This window comes from Motacilla alba, chromosome 6, assembly GCF_015832195.1.
Source record: "Motacilla alba alba isolate MOTALB_02 chromosome 6, Motacilla_alba_V1.0_pri, whole genome shotgun sequence".
In the NCBI taxonomy this organism is placed as follows: Eukaryota; Metazoa; Chordata; class Aves; order Passeriformes; family Motacillidae; genus Motacilla; species Motacilla alba.
Genome location: NC_052021.1, coordinates 22,785,826 through 22,800,701, shown reverse-complemented (window position 1 = coordinate 22,800,701; position 14,876 = coordinate 22,785,826). Strand labels below are relative to the sequence as shown.

Genomic DNA, 14,876 nt, shown 5'->3' with positions numbered 1-14,876 from the left:
GTGGGGTCTCCATCCTTTCAACTGGCTGTTCGGCAAATTAAGAGCTTGCTATTAGGCTGCTAATTAAAGGCACTTCATTAGCAGCAGGGGAGGCAGCTCCTGGCCGCAGCAAAATTGGATTCCTCTGAGCTGCCATGAGCCCATTCTCTCCTCTCTGGGGCTGGGGGCTGTGTCCCTCCGTGTCCGGGGAAGGCAGCTGCCTCCAGCCATGGCCGTGGGCTACCAGCCTCTTCCCGAGCGCAGGGGATGGGGCACATCTACCCCGCGGTGGGAGAGGAGCCGGAGGCGATCGGGGTGTTGGGTGATGCGGGGCCGCCCCCTCGCCGCCGGCCTCGGGGATGGCGCGGTGGTGCTGCCCCGCTTACGGTTCCCGGGGTCACTCCGGTTTAGAGGGGACATGCGAGAGCTCTCAAAGGTGGCAGAGCATCACGTCAGTGGTTCCGCCGCCCCCGGGCTGGGCCGTGACCCCTCCACGGGCCGAGCAGTCCGGAGGCGCTGCCCCTGCCCCCGGCGAGGGGAGAGGCTCCCGGACTCCTCCTCCGGCCGCTCAGGCGCCTCCAATGAGCCCCGGGGGCGCCCGGGCTGCCCTGCCCTGCCCTGCCTTCCCTTCCCTCGCCTCCTCCTTCTTCTGTCTAAAAATGGGAGAGACCAGCCGGGCCGCCGCACCGGGGCTGCCTTCGTCCCCCTCTCCTCCTCCTCCTCCCTCCCCGCGCTCCGCCCGCAGCCTCACGCCGCCGCTCGGGAAAGGGACCCCGGGGCCCGGCGGGGACATCACTGGGGTGAGCTCCCTGCGGGCCGGGAGGGCTGCCCCATCCCTGCTCCCCGTCTGCCCTACGATGTCCCTGTCCCCCTCTAGGCCCTGGCCTGATACCCCTCGGCCTGACATCCCCCTCCCTTTTTTCCCGGCTTGGGATTCCTGATGGGATTAGGGGGGATTTGCTGTGCGTGAGCCGGGAGCTGCTGGGTGCTACGGATCCGGCTACCGTGCGGGGGGCGTTGCGAGGAGGGCCGGGCTGGGGAGCGGGGCTGCTCCTGGGGGACAAAGGCTCGTCCCGTGTCCGCACCCTGCGAGCCCCGTCGCCCCGGGGACATTCATCGCTCGGGACATTCATTGCAGCACCCCGGGCTGTCCCTGCAGCTCTGAAGGCTCCTGAGCACCCCGATCCCGGGCTGGGCTGGGTCAGAGCTGCAGGGTGGCCGATCCCCCGCAGCCACCGGCTCCCCACACTGAGGACCCCCGGCAGGAGCGGGAGGCAAAGGTGTTGGAGGGGGTGAGGGTTTAGGAGGTGGGTCCATGTGGTGTTTTGGGGTGTGCTGGGACCTTCCATAGGAACATTTCAATGGTGTTGGGCCATTCACAGCAGCACCACTCAGCTGCTCCACTGAGGTAGGGGGGTGGGTGTCCCTCCTTTTTCCACCTGCTCTTTCCATCTGCTGCCCCTCCCAGCTGGGCAGGGGTGCCCAGCTTACCCAGGCTGGGTCACCACCACGGTAAAAAACCTCACACCACAGCCACAAGACCAGCCACAAGGAAGCTGGATCAGCTGGGCTGGGTGCTGGGCACTGGCACGAAGCAGTGCTCAACAGGATTCCATTGCATTGGGGTCTTTGCTCTGGGCCAGGGTCATCCCTGCTGGAAAAGGGGCAGTTCATGACACCTTGGCTCCTGGCTCTGCTGGCCAGGGCTGGGCTGATCCTTCCTCCTCTTTCCCAGCATCTCACCTTCCCCCTGCTGTCTGTCACCCTTCTGGTATCCTTTGGCTCCTCCATGCTCTATGGCTACAACCTCGCTGTGGTGAACTCACCGGCAGAGGTAAGGGATGGGCAGCCTCTCTGGGAGCAGGGAAAACGGCTCTGCATCCCTCCCTCGGAGGGGGGAGGGACAACTCTCCAGCAGCCCCACGTCAAAACACTGGCATTTTCCTTGACCTGTCACCCAGAGAGGAATGACATGGGAAGGACATCAGAGTCCATGTTCATGTACTCCAAACTGGTCCCCCCAGGAAAGCAGGGCCTGGAAAGCTGGCTGCAACCTCCCTGCTCCACCTTGAGTTCTCTCTTTGGTATCTCTAAGTCATCCTTAGGCCTCCCAGGTGCTGCAACTTGCTGAGCAACCAGAGCAGCACATCCCAGTCATCCCCAAACACGTTCTGCCCTGCATCTCCTTTAATGCTGTTAAGCCCACGATGTTGTCCCTATAGGTCCTGTCTTCCCTTGCCTTCCCCTTTCTGCCAACACATCTGGTGCCCATGTGTGTCTCTGCCCTGCAGCACATAAAGGCTTTCTACAACGCCACCTGGTCCCAGCGGTACGGGCATGGGCTGGGCCCTGCCCCCCTGACCCTGCTCTACGCCCTGACCGTCTCCATCTTCGCCCTGGGCGGGCTGGTGGGCTCCCTGCTGGTGGGGGTGCTGGTGGAGCGGTACGGCAGGTAAGGGTGTCCCACCACGGGCCAGGGTGGTGCAGAGGTGGGATGGGACTGGAGGAGCTGCCCTGCTGCTTGTGCCTGCCAGGAACGGTGCTCTGAGCCGCAGCGCTCTCCTCGTCCTCCTGGCCGGCGGCTTCATGGGCTTCAGCCGGGAGCTGGGATCCCCCGAGATGGTGATCATCGGCCGCTCCATCACGGGGATCCACTCAGGTGGGTGCTTCCTCATGGCTCAGCCCCCTACAGCCATTCCCAGGGGGATGGAGAAGGCTTTGTATTCCCCACAGGCTCTGTGGAGGGGTTCTCTGGTACAGCCAGGCCCACCTCCAATGCCATGGGGTCCCCACTGTGCATGATACTGGACATGGGAGGAGATGGACCTAGGGTCTGGCTAGGTACCCTTCTCCCCACTGCCTCTGCCATCCCAGTCCCTCCTGTGCCCCTCAGGTATCTGTCTCAGTGTGGTGCCCCTCTACCTGGGAGAAATTGCTCCCAAGAACCTGCGGGGATTCCTGGGCCTCATGCCCAGCATCTTCATCTGCCTGGGGGTTTTCTCTGCTCAGGTCCTGGGCCTGCCAGAACTGCTGGGCAAGGTGAGCACAATACCCCAGCCCACCCATGCCGGACACTGCTGTGCCCTCCCCATGACACATTCCATTTCAACTCCTCCCAGGACAGGTTCTGGCCCCTTTTCCTGTCAGTGGTGGTTGTTCCTGCCTCCCTCCAGCTCCTGCTGTTGCACTGCTTCCCTGAGAGCCCTCGGTACCTGCTGATAGAGAGAAACGACGTCTGTGGGGCCACCAAAGGTGAGGGGATATCCTTGGGGAGACTGGCTCTGCAGGGTGCTGGGTGCTTCTCCAAGGTCATCCAAGACCAAGGACTTCCTCATGACATTCTTGCATGCCCAGACCTGACAGCCCAATGCAAACCTGATGGTTTAGCCCTTCTGTCCCACCTGGTTGTGCCGCAGCATTTCCATGGTGCCCAGCACTGTGGTGTGAGGCTTTTCCCCATTTCCTATGGATCCTGAGCCACACAGGGAGGCTGCTGGGCAGGCTGGGCTAGGGTAGAGCCAAGCCCCTACCTGGCACCATACCTGTGAGCATCCGCCCTGTGCTGGGGACACGTGTCCATGGCCCGCTCTCCCCACAGCACTACATCGGTTCCTGGGGAGCCCCGATGTACAGGATGTGATCGAGGAGATGAAGGAGGAGCAGCGGTCGCTCTCCTCCATGGAGATGGCGTCCGTCTGGCAGCTGCTGCGGGACCGCTCGGTGCGCTGGCAGACGCTCTCGGTGGCCGTGGTGAACGCCGGCATGCAGCTCTCGGGGATCGATGCCGTAAGCCCCGCGTGGTCCTCGCCCCGGGACACGGCTGAGCAGACTCTGAGCTGAGACCTGGCAGCGCGTTTCCTCGAGTGCCTCGCGGCTCCATCCCCCCGCTCACGCTGTGTCCCCTCCCCGCAGATCTGGTTTTACACCAACACCATCTTCGAGAACGCCGGGATCCCCGTGTCCCAGATCCCCTACACCACCATGGGCACCGGCGCCATTGAGGTCGTTGCCGGGCTGATCGGGGTGAGTGAGGGACAGACAGACGGACAGAGGCCCTCCGTGCCAGAGCCCTCTTGCCAGCACCCAGCACCATCAACGGGGGGACAGAGTGGACCCCCAAATACCATCCGTGCCACAGCACAGCCCCTTTTCTGGGGGACAAAGGATTTGGCATGGAAATGGGGATGGGAGATGGGAGGAGACAGGCTCAGTTTAGGAGTCACATCTGGGAGTGGTGAGATACTTTTAGGGTAGCAGGGAGATTGGGTAGAGATGGCAGGCAAAGAGAAGGTTGGATGGAGATGATGGAGGGGACTAGAAGTTTCTTCTGGCTCTCACTTTCATTGTCCCTCTGTTAGCAGAGTCACGTGTCCCCATTTCCCCCCGCCCACCCCCAGCCAAGCACTGGCCTGGCCCCAGGCTAGCAGCGCTGGCCCCCCCAGCCAGCCCTCATTTAGCTGGAGAGTTAGCACTGGGCCAGGCAGATTTATGGCCCTTGTCCCATCTGCAAGTGTCACCCAGGGCCAGCCCAAGCCACCCGGCACTAAATCCACTCCCTGACAATTACAGAGATGGATGGGGTGGCTGTTCCCAGAAAAGAGGGAATGAGTGGGGGCTGCTCCCCGCTTTCATAGCCTGATTCACAGCAGAGTGGGGTCCCCTGCTTCTCTGAGGGTACCCCTACTCCCCTCCCCTTTCTGTGGGGGTGTCCCAGCCCTCCAGCAGTTGCCCAGCATAGAGCCAGATTGCTTGGGAGCAGCCCCACAAATGGCCCCTGATGGACATGCTGAGATTGGTTGTAAAATTACAGGCATTTGTTCTGCTGTCAATACCCCGCTTGCTCCCACTGCCGCTGCGCTGTCTGCCCACACCCTGCTGTGCCCACTGCCCCACAAACACCCTGTTCCCCAGCACCTCTGCCCAGCACTGATGCCAAAGTGGCTTGCAGGGCACCCCAGCCAGCCCCAACCCTGCACCCTGACCCCTGCTCTGTGGGACCCCTCCCCTGCCCCATGCATGCTCACCCCAGCACTTTCCATGCCCCAGCCCCAACCCTGGAACTCTGAGCTGGGGTTGCCCCTGATCCCCAGATGCCACCGGGAGCATCCTCCCACCTACGGCTGGATCTGGGGTTCAGGGGTGGTCCCATCCACCTTGGAGCTGCCCAGCACCCTGTCAGCCCCTGCTCTCTCTCGGCAGTGCTTCACCATCGAGAGGGTGGGCCGGCGGCCCCTCATCATCACCGGCTTCTGTGCCATGGGTGTCTGCTCGGCTGGCATCACCATCTCCCTGCTGCTGCAGGTAGGCCTGGCCGTGCCACCCCCCGGGCCATTATCTGGGGCTCAGTGGTGGAGGGATGGGTAGAGTCCTGTGGGAAGGAGCGTGCGTGGAAATGAGAGGTGAGCTGGCTCTTCCTAGTCATGTTTTCCCTTCAAAGTTAAAGAGAAGGTAAAATTAGCACCAAGAACAACAACAAAAAAGGAAAATACAAATCCATGTGAGAAAAATCCTGCTGCTTCTGGTAGCTTTTTTCAGAAATAGTTGTTCCTAGGGAGGCAGATGTGAAATGCCAGGGCAGGTGAAGGGTCCTTCTCCTGCTGTCTGCTTCCAGAGGATGCTCCCGTGGCTCTGGGGATACTGCAACATCACGAGCTGCTGAGCTAGGCTGAGGCTGACCCTCACCAGCTCTACCCCAAGCCACCCATTGCTTGTCTGCATCTCACCAATGTGTCCTGCGTGGCCGCTGTCCCCAAGAGCCACCACCAAGCCGAGGGCAGCCTGAAGCCGTGCCCCAGGGATGCGGGGATGCTCAGGGCCAGCCCCAGCAGCGTCCCCAGCGCCGTGTCCCCTCGCAGGCCGCCCTGCCCTGGATGCGCTACGTCAGCGTTGCCTGCGTGGTCGGCATCATCGCTGGCTTCTGCATGGGACCAGGTGGGTCTGGGGCTGCAGGAGTGGGCAGCAGTGGGGTGGCAATGGGGGCTCCAGGAGAGCAGCGGGGTTTGCAGGCAGGTGACAGGACCTCGGCTCCGTCCCCATGGTCCAGCCCTGGTTTCTGATGCTGTACCTCCAAGTGAAACCCCACCACAAACCCCTCCAGCCCCACACATCCCCAGGGCACACTCTACCTCCTGCTGCTGCGCCACGCTCCAGGAGGAAGCAGAGTGAAAGCCCTGGCAGCCTTCCCCAGACTTCTGTGGAGGTGTCACCACTCCTATCACTGCAGCTGGTGAGAATCATCCTGCCCCTAATGGAGTGCAGGCTCCAACAGCCAGGAGTGAAACCTGGACTGGTTTACCCAGTTGATGTATTAGCAGAGCTCTTAACAGATCTATAATTCATCCTCAGCCCAGACTTTATTCACTGTAATTACATCTTTAATTAGGATTTTAATGGCTCATTGTTCACAAACAATGATGAATAGGAGTTTTAAAAGAAAAAAATATATATCTCTGTTCTGGGCGAGCTGTGAGTAAGAGTCCGTTCGGGGCCCCACTCCTCCCTCAATTCTTATCCTTGTTTTTTTGGTTCATCTTTTCCCTGCATTTATAAAGAGGTCCAGCCAGCCCTGTTTCAGGCAGCTGGGACCCCAGGCATGTCACCATATCAAATACAACCCCTTGCCAGATTCCTGTGTGTCTTGGAATGTACTCTGGACCTCAGATCCTCCCCCTCAACACAGGGACAGTCCTGGGACCCAGGCTTCTGGCTCAGTGACACTTGGCTGGAGAGGCTAAGTCCTTCTAGAAGAAATAGCCACACCCTGTGTCCAGTTTTCAGACCAGTTACAAGATGGCTTGGGAAACCACTTCCGTACATTCTGGGTTTTTTCACTGTGCATGGGAAAAGCAGGTTGGAAAATGGCATTTCTGTGTCCTGCGGGAGATTCTTATGCTCAGAAAAGTGGTTGCTTCTATCAGTCTTTCAGCTGACTGATAGAAGGAAGTTTTCTAAACTGTTTTGATACAGGGAGTCTGGAAAGGGCATTATGGAGGGTGCCAGGAAGATGTTTCTCTATGCCTGTGATCTCTATGAGATTTCATATATCAGCATTTAGAAACATTTTTGGAAACTGAGGATCCACGTGAAATGTTCCACCTTTATTTTGACTCAGTCTGAAACTTTCCAGTCATGCAAGTTGTGGAACTGGCCTGAGCACCCAGCAAAGTGCCAGTGTGGTATGTCAGGGGGACATCACATCACCCCCCACAAGACCTATCCCAAAGGAGCCCAAGGGTAGGACACTGCTCCCCCACACTCCCTGTCTCCTCCAGCTCACCCAGCACCACCAGTTTGAACCATGAGTCTTGCTGGGCTCCAGCCCTTTGGCCACAGCACTGAGGTGGGCAGAACCTGTTGACCTCAGGGGTACCTGAGTCACCCTGTCCTCCGTACCCTTGATGTGTCCCCTCCCTCTGTAGCTGGTGTCCCCTTCCTGATGACAGCTGAGCTCTTCATGCAGTCACACCGCCCGGCTGCCTACATTGTGGGGGGCTCTCTCAACTGGCTCTGCAACTTCACCGTCGGCTTCATCTTCCCCTTCTTGCAGGTACCAGTTCAGAGGGGCTCTGGGAGATGGAGGGCACAGACACAGCCCTGCTGCTCTGCCAGGATGGGGTGCCGAGGCAGGGATGCCTGTGCTCTTGGCTCAGCTCAGTGCTGGACGGAGCCAGCCCAGGGCAGGGCGATGGGAGGGGACACTGCCTCGTGCCATGCTCAGTTTGGGAGTGCCTGGCTCTCTGCCTCCTCCTGCTCTTGTCCCCAGATGTCAGCGGGTGCCTTTTGCTACCTGGTTTTCTGTGGTGTCTGCCTGCTGGTGGCCCTGTATGTCTACCTTGTCATCCCTGAGACCAAGAACAAAACCTTCATGGAGATCAGCCACATCTTCGCCACGCGCCGCTCCGTCCTCTCCGTGCCTGCCCACCTCATTGGGATGATGAAGCTCGATGGCTATGGGACTTTGGAGAGCAGCTCCCTGGAGGGCTCAGGCTCCAGCCTGCCCTGACCTGAGTGGGCTGGGGGGATGGGGATGGTGGAGGAGGCTTGGGGCTGGGAAAGGATGTGGGGGCCAATTAGTTCCAACCTGGTCATCTCTGGGTCTCCCAGGACATCTCTCCATGGCACAGTCTGGGCCCAGGATGAGCCCCATTGATGCACCAAGGTTGCACTGACTGCTGGGCATGATCCCCATGCTGGAAGAGATGCTCCCACAGAGACAAGGGGACCTCCTGAAGCAGGGGGTTCTCATTGCTCCTGGATGTGGGGCCTTGGCAAGGGCTTCTGGCATGAGCTGTTTAATAAAGAGCATTGCCACCAGAGCCACTGTTTGGCAAGTTCAGCCTGGAATGACAGCAAGCAGGAATGCGCTGGAATGGGCAGGTGCTTCTCCAACACCAAGGAAGAGCAGAATGGGAAGAGGGGCTTGTCCTCCCCCTCCCTGTGACTGGCTGGAAAGATCAAAGTCACCCCACATTTTCTAGGAAGGGTGGTCAGGATGGTTCCCAGGCTTTTGCTTTCACCCCAAGTTGGTCATGCAAAGCTGGAGGCTGTTGCAGAAGGGACATGAGCAGCTCTGAGCTGGGGTGACTGTCCAGCCACTGTGCCCCTCCATGGGCTCCTGGAAGCCCTTGGTGCCTGGCCCCATGTCTTGGCCCCACAGAGTGCTCCCATGGGAACTCTGCACACTCCCAAACCCCCTGGAGGACAAAGGGATCCAGGATACAGCCTCATCCCCTTACTGCACCCCGTGAATTGCTGTGACCCCAAGGTGCTCTCCAAGCATAACCTCTCCCATGTCTCTGCCCTGAATCCCGGGGGCTGTGTTTGAGGGAGAAGCTGTCCTGTGTCCCAAGACCCCCCATAGCAGCTCCCACAAATACCATGGTAAACCATGGGGTTCCCAGACCTGCCAGGAGCTGTCATTTGCAGGAAAACGACAACCTTTTGTTCTGGTGAGAGTTAAGCCCAGGTGGTGGGGAGGGCTGTGTGGCCAAAACACTCTCATGCCAGCACAAACATCATTTTGTTGCAAATAATTTAGCCCTTTTTTTTTTTTCCAGTTCCCCTCTCTGTGACAGGTCCACAGCTCGGTGTTTGTTGTTTGTGGTCACTTAGTGAGGACCCCACCCTTCCTGCATCCCTTGGCAAAGCCTCAGGGCACCTCTGGGTGTGTGTGGGTGCTGGACCCACAGGGGACAGGGACTGGGCCATAGTGGGCCCCCAGTGCCTGCTCCTATCCCTTCCATCCTCAGCCAGCAGCCTGGGGCTCTGTGCGTGCTGAGCTGCTCAAAGGACGTCAGTGAGAGCAGGGTCAGGCTCGGCAGCCCCAGCGCTCCCCACTCCGCCTCCCCCCGACTCCGCTCTCGGCAGCAGAACAGAGCGGTAAATATGTGCAGCATTACATATGTATAATGGAGTGTAAATAACCCCAAAAAGTGCATTGTAAATAGACTCCAAGTTTATCCTTTATTAATGAGGCACTGAGTGCCCTGCTGTTTTAGAGCAGCGAGACTTTGATAATATCAAAACCTAAATTACACTTGTGTCTCTCATTCCCAGCAAACGACAGCATCATTTCAGGCCTCTTTGCCACTTGTATTTATTTATTCTGGTATTTATCTATCTCTCCCACCCAGCATGTGGGGCAGCTTGGAGGATGCCCCCTGCCCTCCATGTGTGAGGCAATGGCCCCCCTGGGACCAGCCCCCCCATTCCTGGGGTCCTGGCATAGCCAAGGAGTCGGAATGCTGCCTTATGGCCAAGGACTGCTCTAAGTGGCCAGTGAGATGGGGCAGACCTGGGAAATGTGGGGTCAGGACCCATTTCTGTCAGGGTTTTGGATGCCACCAGAGCAAGAAGTGCCCTCTTTCCAAGGACTGGAGGTCACTGGAAAAATTCAATGATGCCTTCTGGATGCATTTGTTCCTGGGGACTCATTTGAGGGTACCATGTCAAAGGATATGGCCATCTTTTTTTCACCAGGGCCTGGGGGTGAGGAACCCCCATGCTCATGGAACACTGGCAACCATCAGTTTTTTCGGACGCTATTGGGGCAAGGGGTTTTTTTGGGGTTGTAGCTCAAACTGCCCCACGCCACTGACCTTCTACTCTTGCAAAAGAGGGATTTGGGCTTCCTCTCTGCTTGTGTTGCCAGGAAGGCATTCCCAGCTGCTCCACTGCAGGCTTCTCAGGAAGGATATGGCTGGGTGAGCTCTGAGCTGCTTTTCCTTGTCCAAAGCTGCTTCCCCATGTCAAAATCCAACTCCCTGGACTGAGGCCTCCAAAAGCACTGGTTCTGTCTGGTGAGGATAAGGCTGTATTCTCTAGTAGCGTCCAAGTAGACCTTGAAAAACTGGAGAAGGTACAAAGAAGAGTCTGAGAAATTACTTGGGCAGCTGGAAATGCTGCTGACCCTCTTAAGGTTTGCAGAAACACAGATGGAGGTGGCTGTCTCCAAATGCACAAGTGCCTTCTGGTGTGCCCAGTGCCAAAGGCTGTGGGGGTTCAAGGCTGAGGTATTCACATGAAGGGCTGGGGCTCAGCCCTGGACAATGTGGAATGGGAGAGAAGACCCTGGTTTGAACTCTCCAGATGCTCTGAATGGTGGTCCTCAAGGAAATGGTCATGGCCCATCACTGGATATCTGCAGATCCTCTGTGGAAGCTCTCTAGGAGAGTACCTGGCTCAAGGTGAATGGTCACATCCCAACTGAAAAGCTGATTAAGGCTTGCTGGACATACCCTGGTGTCCCTGTGCAATCTCTGGGGAGTGGTGAGGCCACAAGTGGCCACAGAGCATGGTCAGACAAGCCATGGAGCACTCACACCCTGCCGGTGCCCTCAGTCCCTGTGGCTCCAGCAGAGATGGGCTCCAGGAGGATGGATCCTGGGGATCCACCAAGCCTTTGAGGCTGAACTTCTCACACTGGTTTCACCAGGTGTTCTGACAGCAAACTGTCCCTGTCACCACAATGGGGATGCCTCCCCTCCCCACAAATCTCACCTGACTGCAGAGCTCCATCAGGGACCAGTTTTGACTGAGGTGGGTCCCTGTGTGCTCCACCTCCTCTCATATTCCATGTGGAAAAAGCAGTGCTGGGGCAGCTCCCTGTTGCCCCACAGAGTTTGGTGCAGAATTTTTCCCTGCCTCTTGTCTCACTAAGATTGTCCATGTTCCCAGCTTAGCAGCTACAGGAGAAGGGTGCTGGACACAGGGAGCATTGCCTGGGATCAGCTCGGTTCGGAAATAGACCCCGTGTTTGCAGCCTGGGCCCGGGATGTATTTGAGGGGTTCAGGGACTGATTCAGGGACTTGGAGGTGGATGAGAGGTTCGACACGACCCTGCAATCCATGCCTGCAGCCCAGGAAGCCAATCGTGTCCTGGGCTGCATCACGGGAGGTCTGACCAACAGGTCAAGGGATTCTGTCCCTCCAGTGCACTCCCGTGAGTCCCAGCTGGAATACTGTGTCCACCTCTGGGGTCCTCAGCACAGGAAGGACATGGACCTGCTGGAACAAGTCCAGAGGAGGCCATGAAGGTCTCAGAGTGCTGGAGCACCTCTCCTATGAAGACAGGCTGAGATGGCTGAGGTTGTTTAGCCTGGAGAAGGGAAGGCTCTGGGGAGGTTTCACTGCAAGAGGCTGCAAAGGGGCTGCAAGAAACTGGGAAGGGACTTGCTAGAAGGACACGTAGTGATAGGACAAGGGAGAATTGTTGAAACTGACAAAAAGCAGGTTTAGATCAGATAATAGGGAGAAATTCTTGACTGTGAGAGTGGTGAGGCACTGGAACAGGTTGCCCGGAGAAGTAGTGGATGCCCCATCCCTGGAGGTGTTCAAGGGCAAATTGGCCAAGTGGCTGCCCTGGACACATGGGCACTGCTCACATAATAACTGCCAGGAAACAAGTCACCCAGAGGGAAAAGACTGCATACTCAAAACAAGGGCACACCCCCTAAATGGTGAAAATTCCTCTCCTGTTTTGACATAGCAGAGGAATATTTCAGCACCATCCCAGGGCATCTTCTGCCTGGGAAGGGTGATTTCATTAGGAAATGAATGGAGCTCCTCTTGCAGTCTTCTTTTGTTTTTCCTTTGCCTGGTTATGTCGGGAGTTTCCCGGGGAGTGGAATAAGGACACAGAGGCAGTGTAGGTGTGTGCATTCCAGGTGTCACAGCCCCATGGACACTTTTGTGCTGTGATAAACCTGGCTCCCTCATGGCTGAAAGTCATCCCTCAGCGGGGCCTCCCCAGGCTGAGACCACAGCTCTCACCTCCTTAGAGTGCAGAGCCAGGTGCAGCCTGCAGTTCTCATGGACTCTGATCAGCAGTCTTTCTGCAGGTAAAAATCTAAAATGGATGGGTTTTTTTCTGTGTTCTGGGTAACAGGCACTCAGCTGAAACCCAGCACTTCAGAGGGGTGGAGAACAGCGATTGGTATCTTTTAAAAGCCTAAAATATTTCCCCGGCACCAACAGTACCCACTCAACTTCAGAAAAATATACATATAAAGAAAAATATTTACAGTTGAGTGGGGGAAAGTGTTTCTTACCCCATGAGAAATATAATACTCCTGCAGGGATGCCTGCAGGCCCGTGGCTGGTGCTCTGCAGGTCTCTGCAGCAATTGTGGGGTGCCAGGACGAGTCCGGGCGGGGTGGCCGGAGCGAGGGTGCCCGGCGGAGGGTGCACACCAGCAGATGGCACTCCCAGAATTTATTGCTACAGCAAGCTGCCTCTCGGAGAGCAGTCATGTAGGAGATGTCCTATTATATGGGCAGTTGACTTTAATAGTCATTGTGTGCTTAAAGCACAGCAAAACAACAGTGGGAAAAAAAAAAATCCCCACTCCACTTGGATAGCCCTTTTCCCCCCAGCCCTGCTAGTCTATTTGTACAGTAAATTAAAAATATGAATCACTTCTCTCTACTGCCTCCCCAAACACTCATCCTGTCAGGCTCTGTGTTGTCTTCATTTGTATTACCTTAATTTAATGTTAATTATGTTCTTCATTTACAAAGAACAAGCATTTACACTCCCTGTCTGGGGATTTTCCACACTCGCGGTCTCCACAGACGGGGAGGAAGGGGAGCGGCGGAGGCAGCGCTGCCGGGAGGAGCTGCTCCAGGGCCGTGGGAACGGGGGGAGCAGGGGTGCCCCGCCCCAGCGGCCCGGTGACGATGAGCGCTATTGCCTTTCGATTTATGAAACCCTACCGCTGCCGGTGCTTAAATCCCCCCCAATAAATCCTTTTTAAAAGGTCCTCGGCCAATGCCGGGCAGTGATTTACGGCGGGGAGCTGCAGTGGAGGGAGGTTTGGTGGCAGGGTTTGCTGCCAGGGGTCTTGGGGATGTCACAGGGTTGGGAGCCTGGCCACTGCTGGGCAATCCTAAGAAGATTTCCCACAGATTTTCCTTTTCCCTGATGTCTGCAGACTTGTTGGATGTTGCTGGTGATGGGATGACCTGTCTGATGTGGATGATCCATGGCATGGATGAGGACTGCAAATCCTTGCTCCATGCCTCAGTTTCCCCACCAGCACCTGGAGAAAACCACCCAGCTCTACCCATCCCCAGGGCTACCAGTGAGCCAAAGGCTGGGGTGCACTTACAGAAATGACTTATGGGGATGTGTGTGCAGCAGTGTGTGCTCATGTGCACACGCACAAAGGAGCCAGGTCTCTAAAAACACCCCACGCCTCATCCCTAACCTGACTTTCCCACGCACAGAGCCTGTGACTGGAACAAGGAGGGACAGAAGAGAAGAAAAAAAAAGAAAAACAATGAAAGAAAGAGTCGTGAGCTTTCCTGGGCTACGGGACATGTTTCTCTTCACAGGCTGCCCTTGACCATCCCTGGGATGGGGGACATGGGGGTGAAGGCTCTGTGCAGCCACATTTTCACACCGTCAGCCCCCTGTCTGCACTCAGCAGGGTTCCAGCACTGCCCACGCCTGCCTGAGCCCTGCCATGGCCTGTTCTTCTGGCACTGTGTCCAGCCGCAGGTCGGGAACATCAGGGGATTTTCCCAGGGAACCTGAGGATGGGATGTGAGCAGAGGAAGCAGCACCTTTGGTCTCATCTGTGTAAGAGCTCCTGGAGTCATATTTTGCAGTGTAAATTGGGGTTGTACCAGTACATCATGGGAGCTGGGTAGAGTTGACTGAGATGCCCATCCCCAAATCTTAAAAAACCCCAAAAAAGATAATAAAGAAAAAAAAAAGTGGGCCACCAAGCCTTCCTGTTTTGTATGACACAGGAACCCCAGAAAAGTCCAGAAAACAAACTCCTACTGCCAGGAAAACCCAAGATACCATACACCTGCTCCTCCCAGTCACCACACCCATTTCCACGGCAACAGCCACACATTCTGGGGTGGGGACCTGAGCCCCCTTGTCACTAAATGGCCTCAGGACTGGGGCTAGTCTCCTCACTGGTAGCTTAGGGGGGACATCGCATGTTTGACCCTCCAGACTTCTGCCATGAGCCCGTCTTGCAGCTGCAGAGCCGTGTCCCAAACCCCTGTTTGTGGGGGCTGCAGCCCCACAGCCCATCCCACACCCCACTCCTGCCCTTGGCCAGCTATGGAGCAGCCCCACAGCAGGTTTCCTTCCCCCTACCTCATCCTTCTGCCACGTAGATTGGAGGCCACTCACTTCATGACAGAGGTGGCTCAGCTATTCCCGGTGGGACAAACACGCCCCCACTCCAGGGGGATGACAATCTCCTCCATCCTCCACTGGCCATGCCTGCGCCCTCCCCACGTGCTCCCATGTGCTCTCCCTTATTAACAATGACCTTTCCACCGTGCTCACCGCTGATTCCCCAGCCCCAAATATCTTTTAAATGGGTTTCAGGAGCTGATGTGAGCTCCGTTAAAAGGCCACCGCGCCGCACCCGCCCC

At 57.1% G+C, this 14,876-nt stretch overlaps 1 protein-coding gene across 3 annotated transcripts; it reads left to right on the top strand.

The window, feature by feature from the left end:
• Nucleotides 1–257: 257 nt before the first annotated feature.
• On the top strand, nucleotides 258–8,294 carry LOC119702525 (solute carrier family 2, facilitated glucose transporter member 9-like). Of its 3 annotated transcripts, none has more exons than XM_038140777.1 (12): nucleotides 258–779; nucleotides 1,715–1,813; nucleotides 2,271–2,431; nucleotides 2,514–2,638; nucleotides 2,873–3,018; nucleotides 3,099–3,231; nucleotides 3,578–3,699; nucleotides 3,892–4,002; nucleotides 5,179–5,280; nucleotides 5,835–5,910; nucleotides 7,398–7,525; nucleotides 7,742–8,294. In XM_038140777.1, the coding sequence occupies exons 1-12, from the start codon at nucleotides 339–341 to the stop codon at nucleotides 7,979–7,981; spliced, it is 1,884 nt and encodes a 627-aa protein (XP_037996705.1). In that variant the 5' UTR covers nucleotides 258–338; the 3' UTR covers nucleotides 7,982–8,294. The 3 variants fall into 3 exon arrangements, with proteins under 3 accessions (XP_037996705.1, XP_037996706.1, XP_037996704.1); XM_038140776.1 differs by having other exon boundaries at nucleotides 264–779; nucleotides 3,578–3,765; XM_038140778.1 differs by lacking the exon at nucleotides 1,715–1,813 and having other exon boundaries at nucleotides 263–779; nucleotides 3,578–3,765.
• The last annotated feature ends 6,582 nt before the right edge of the window (nucleotides 8,295–14,876 follow it).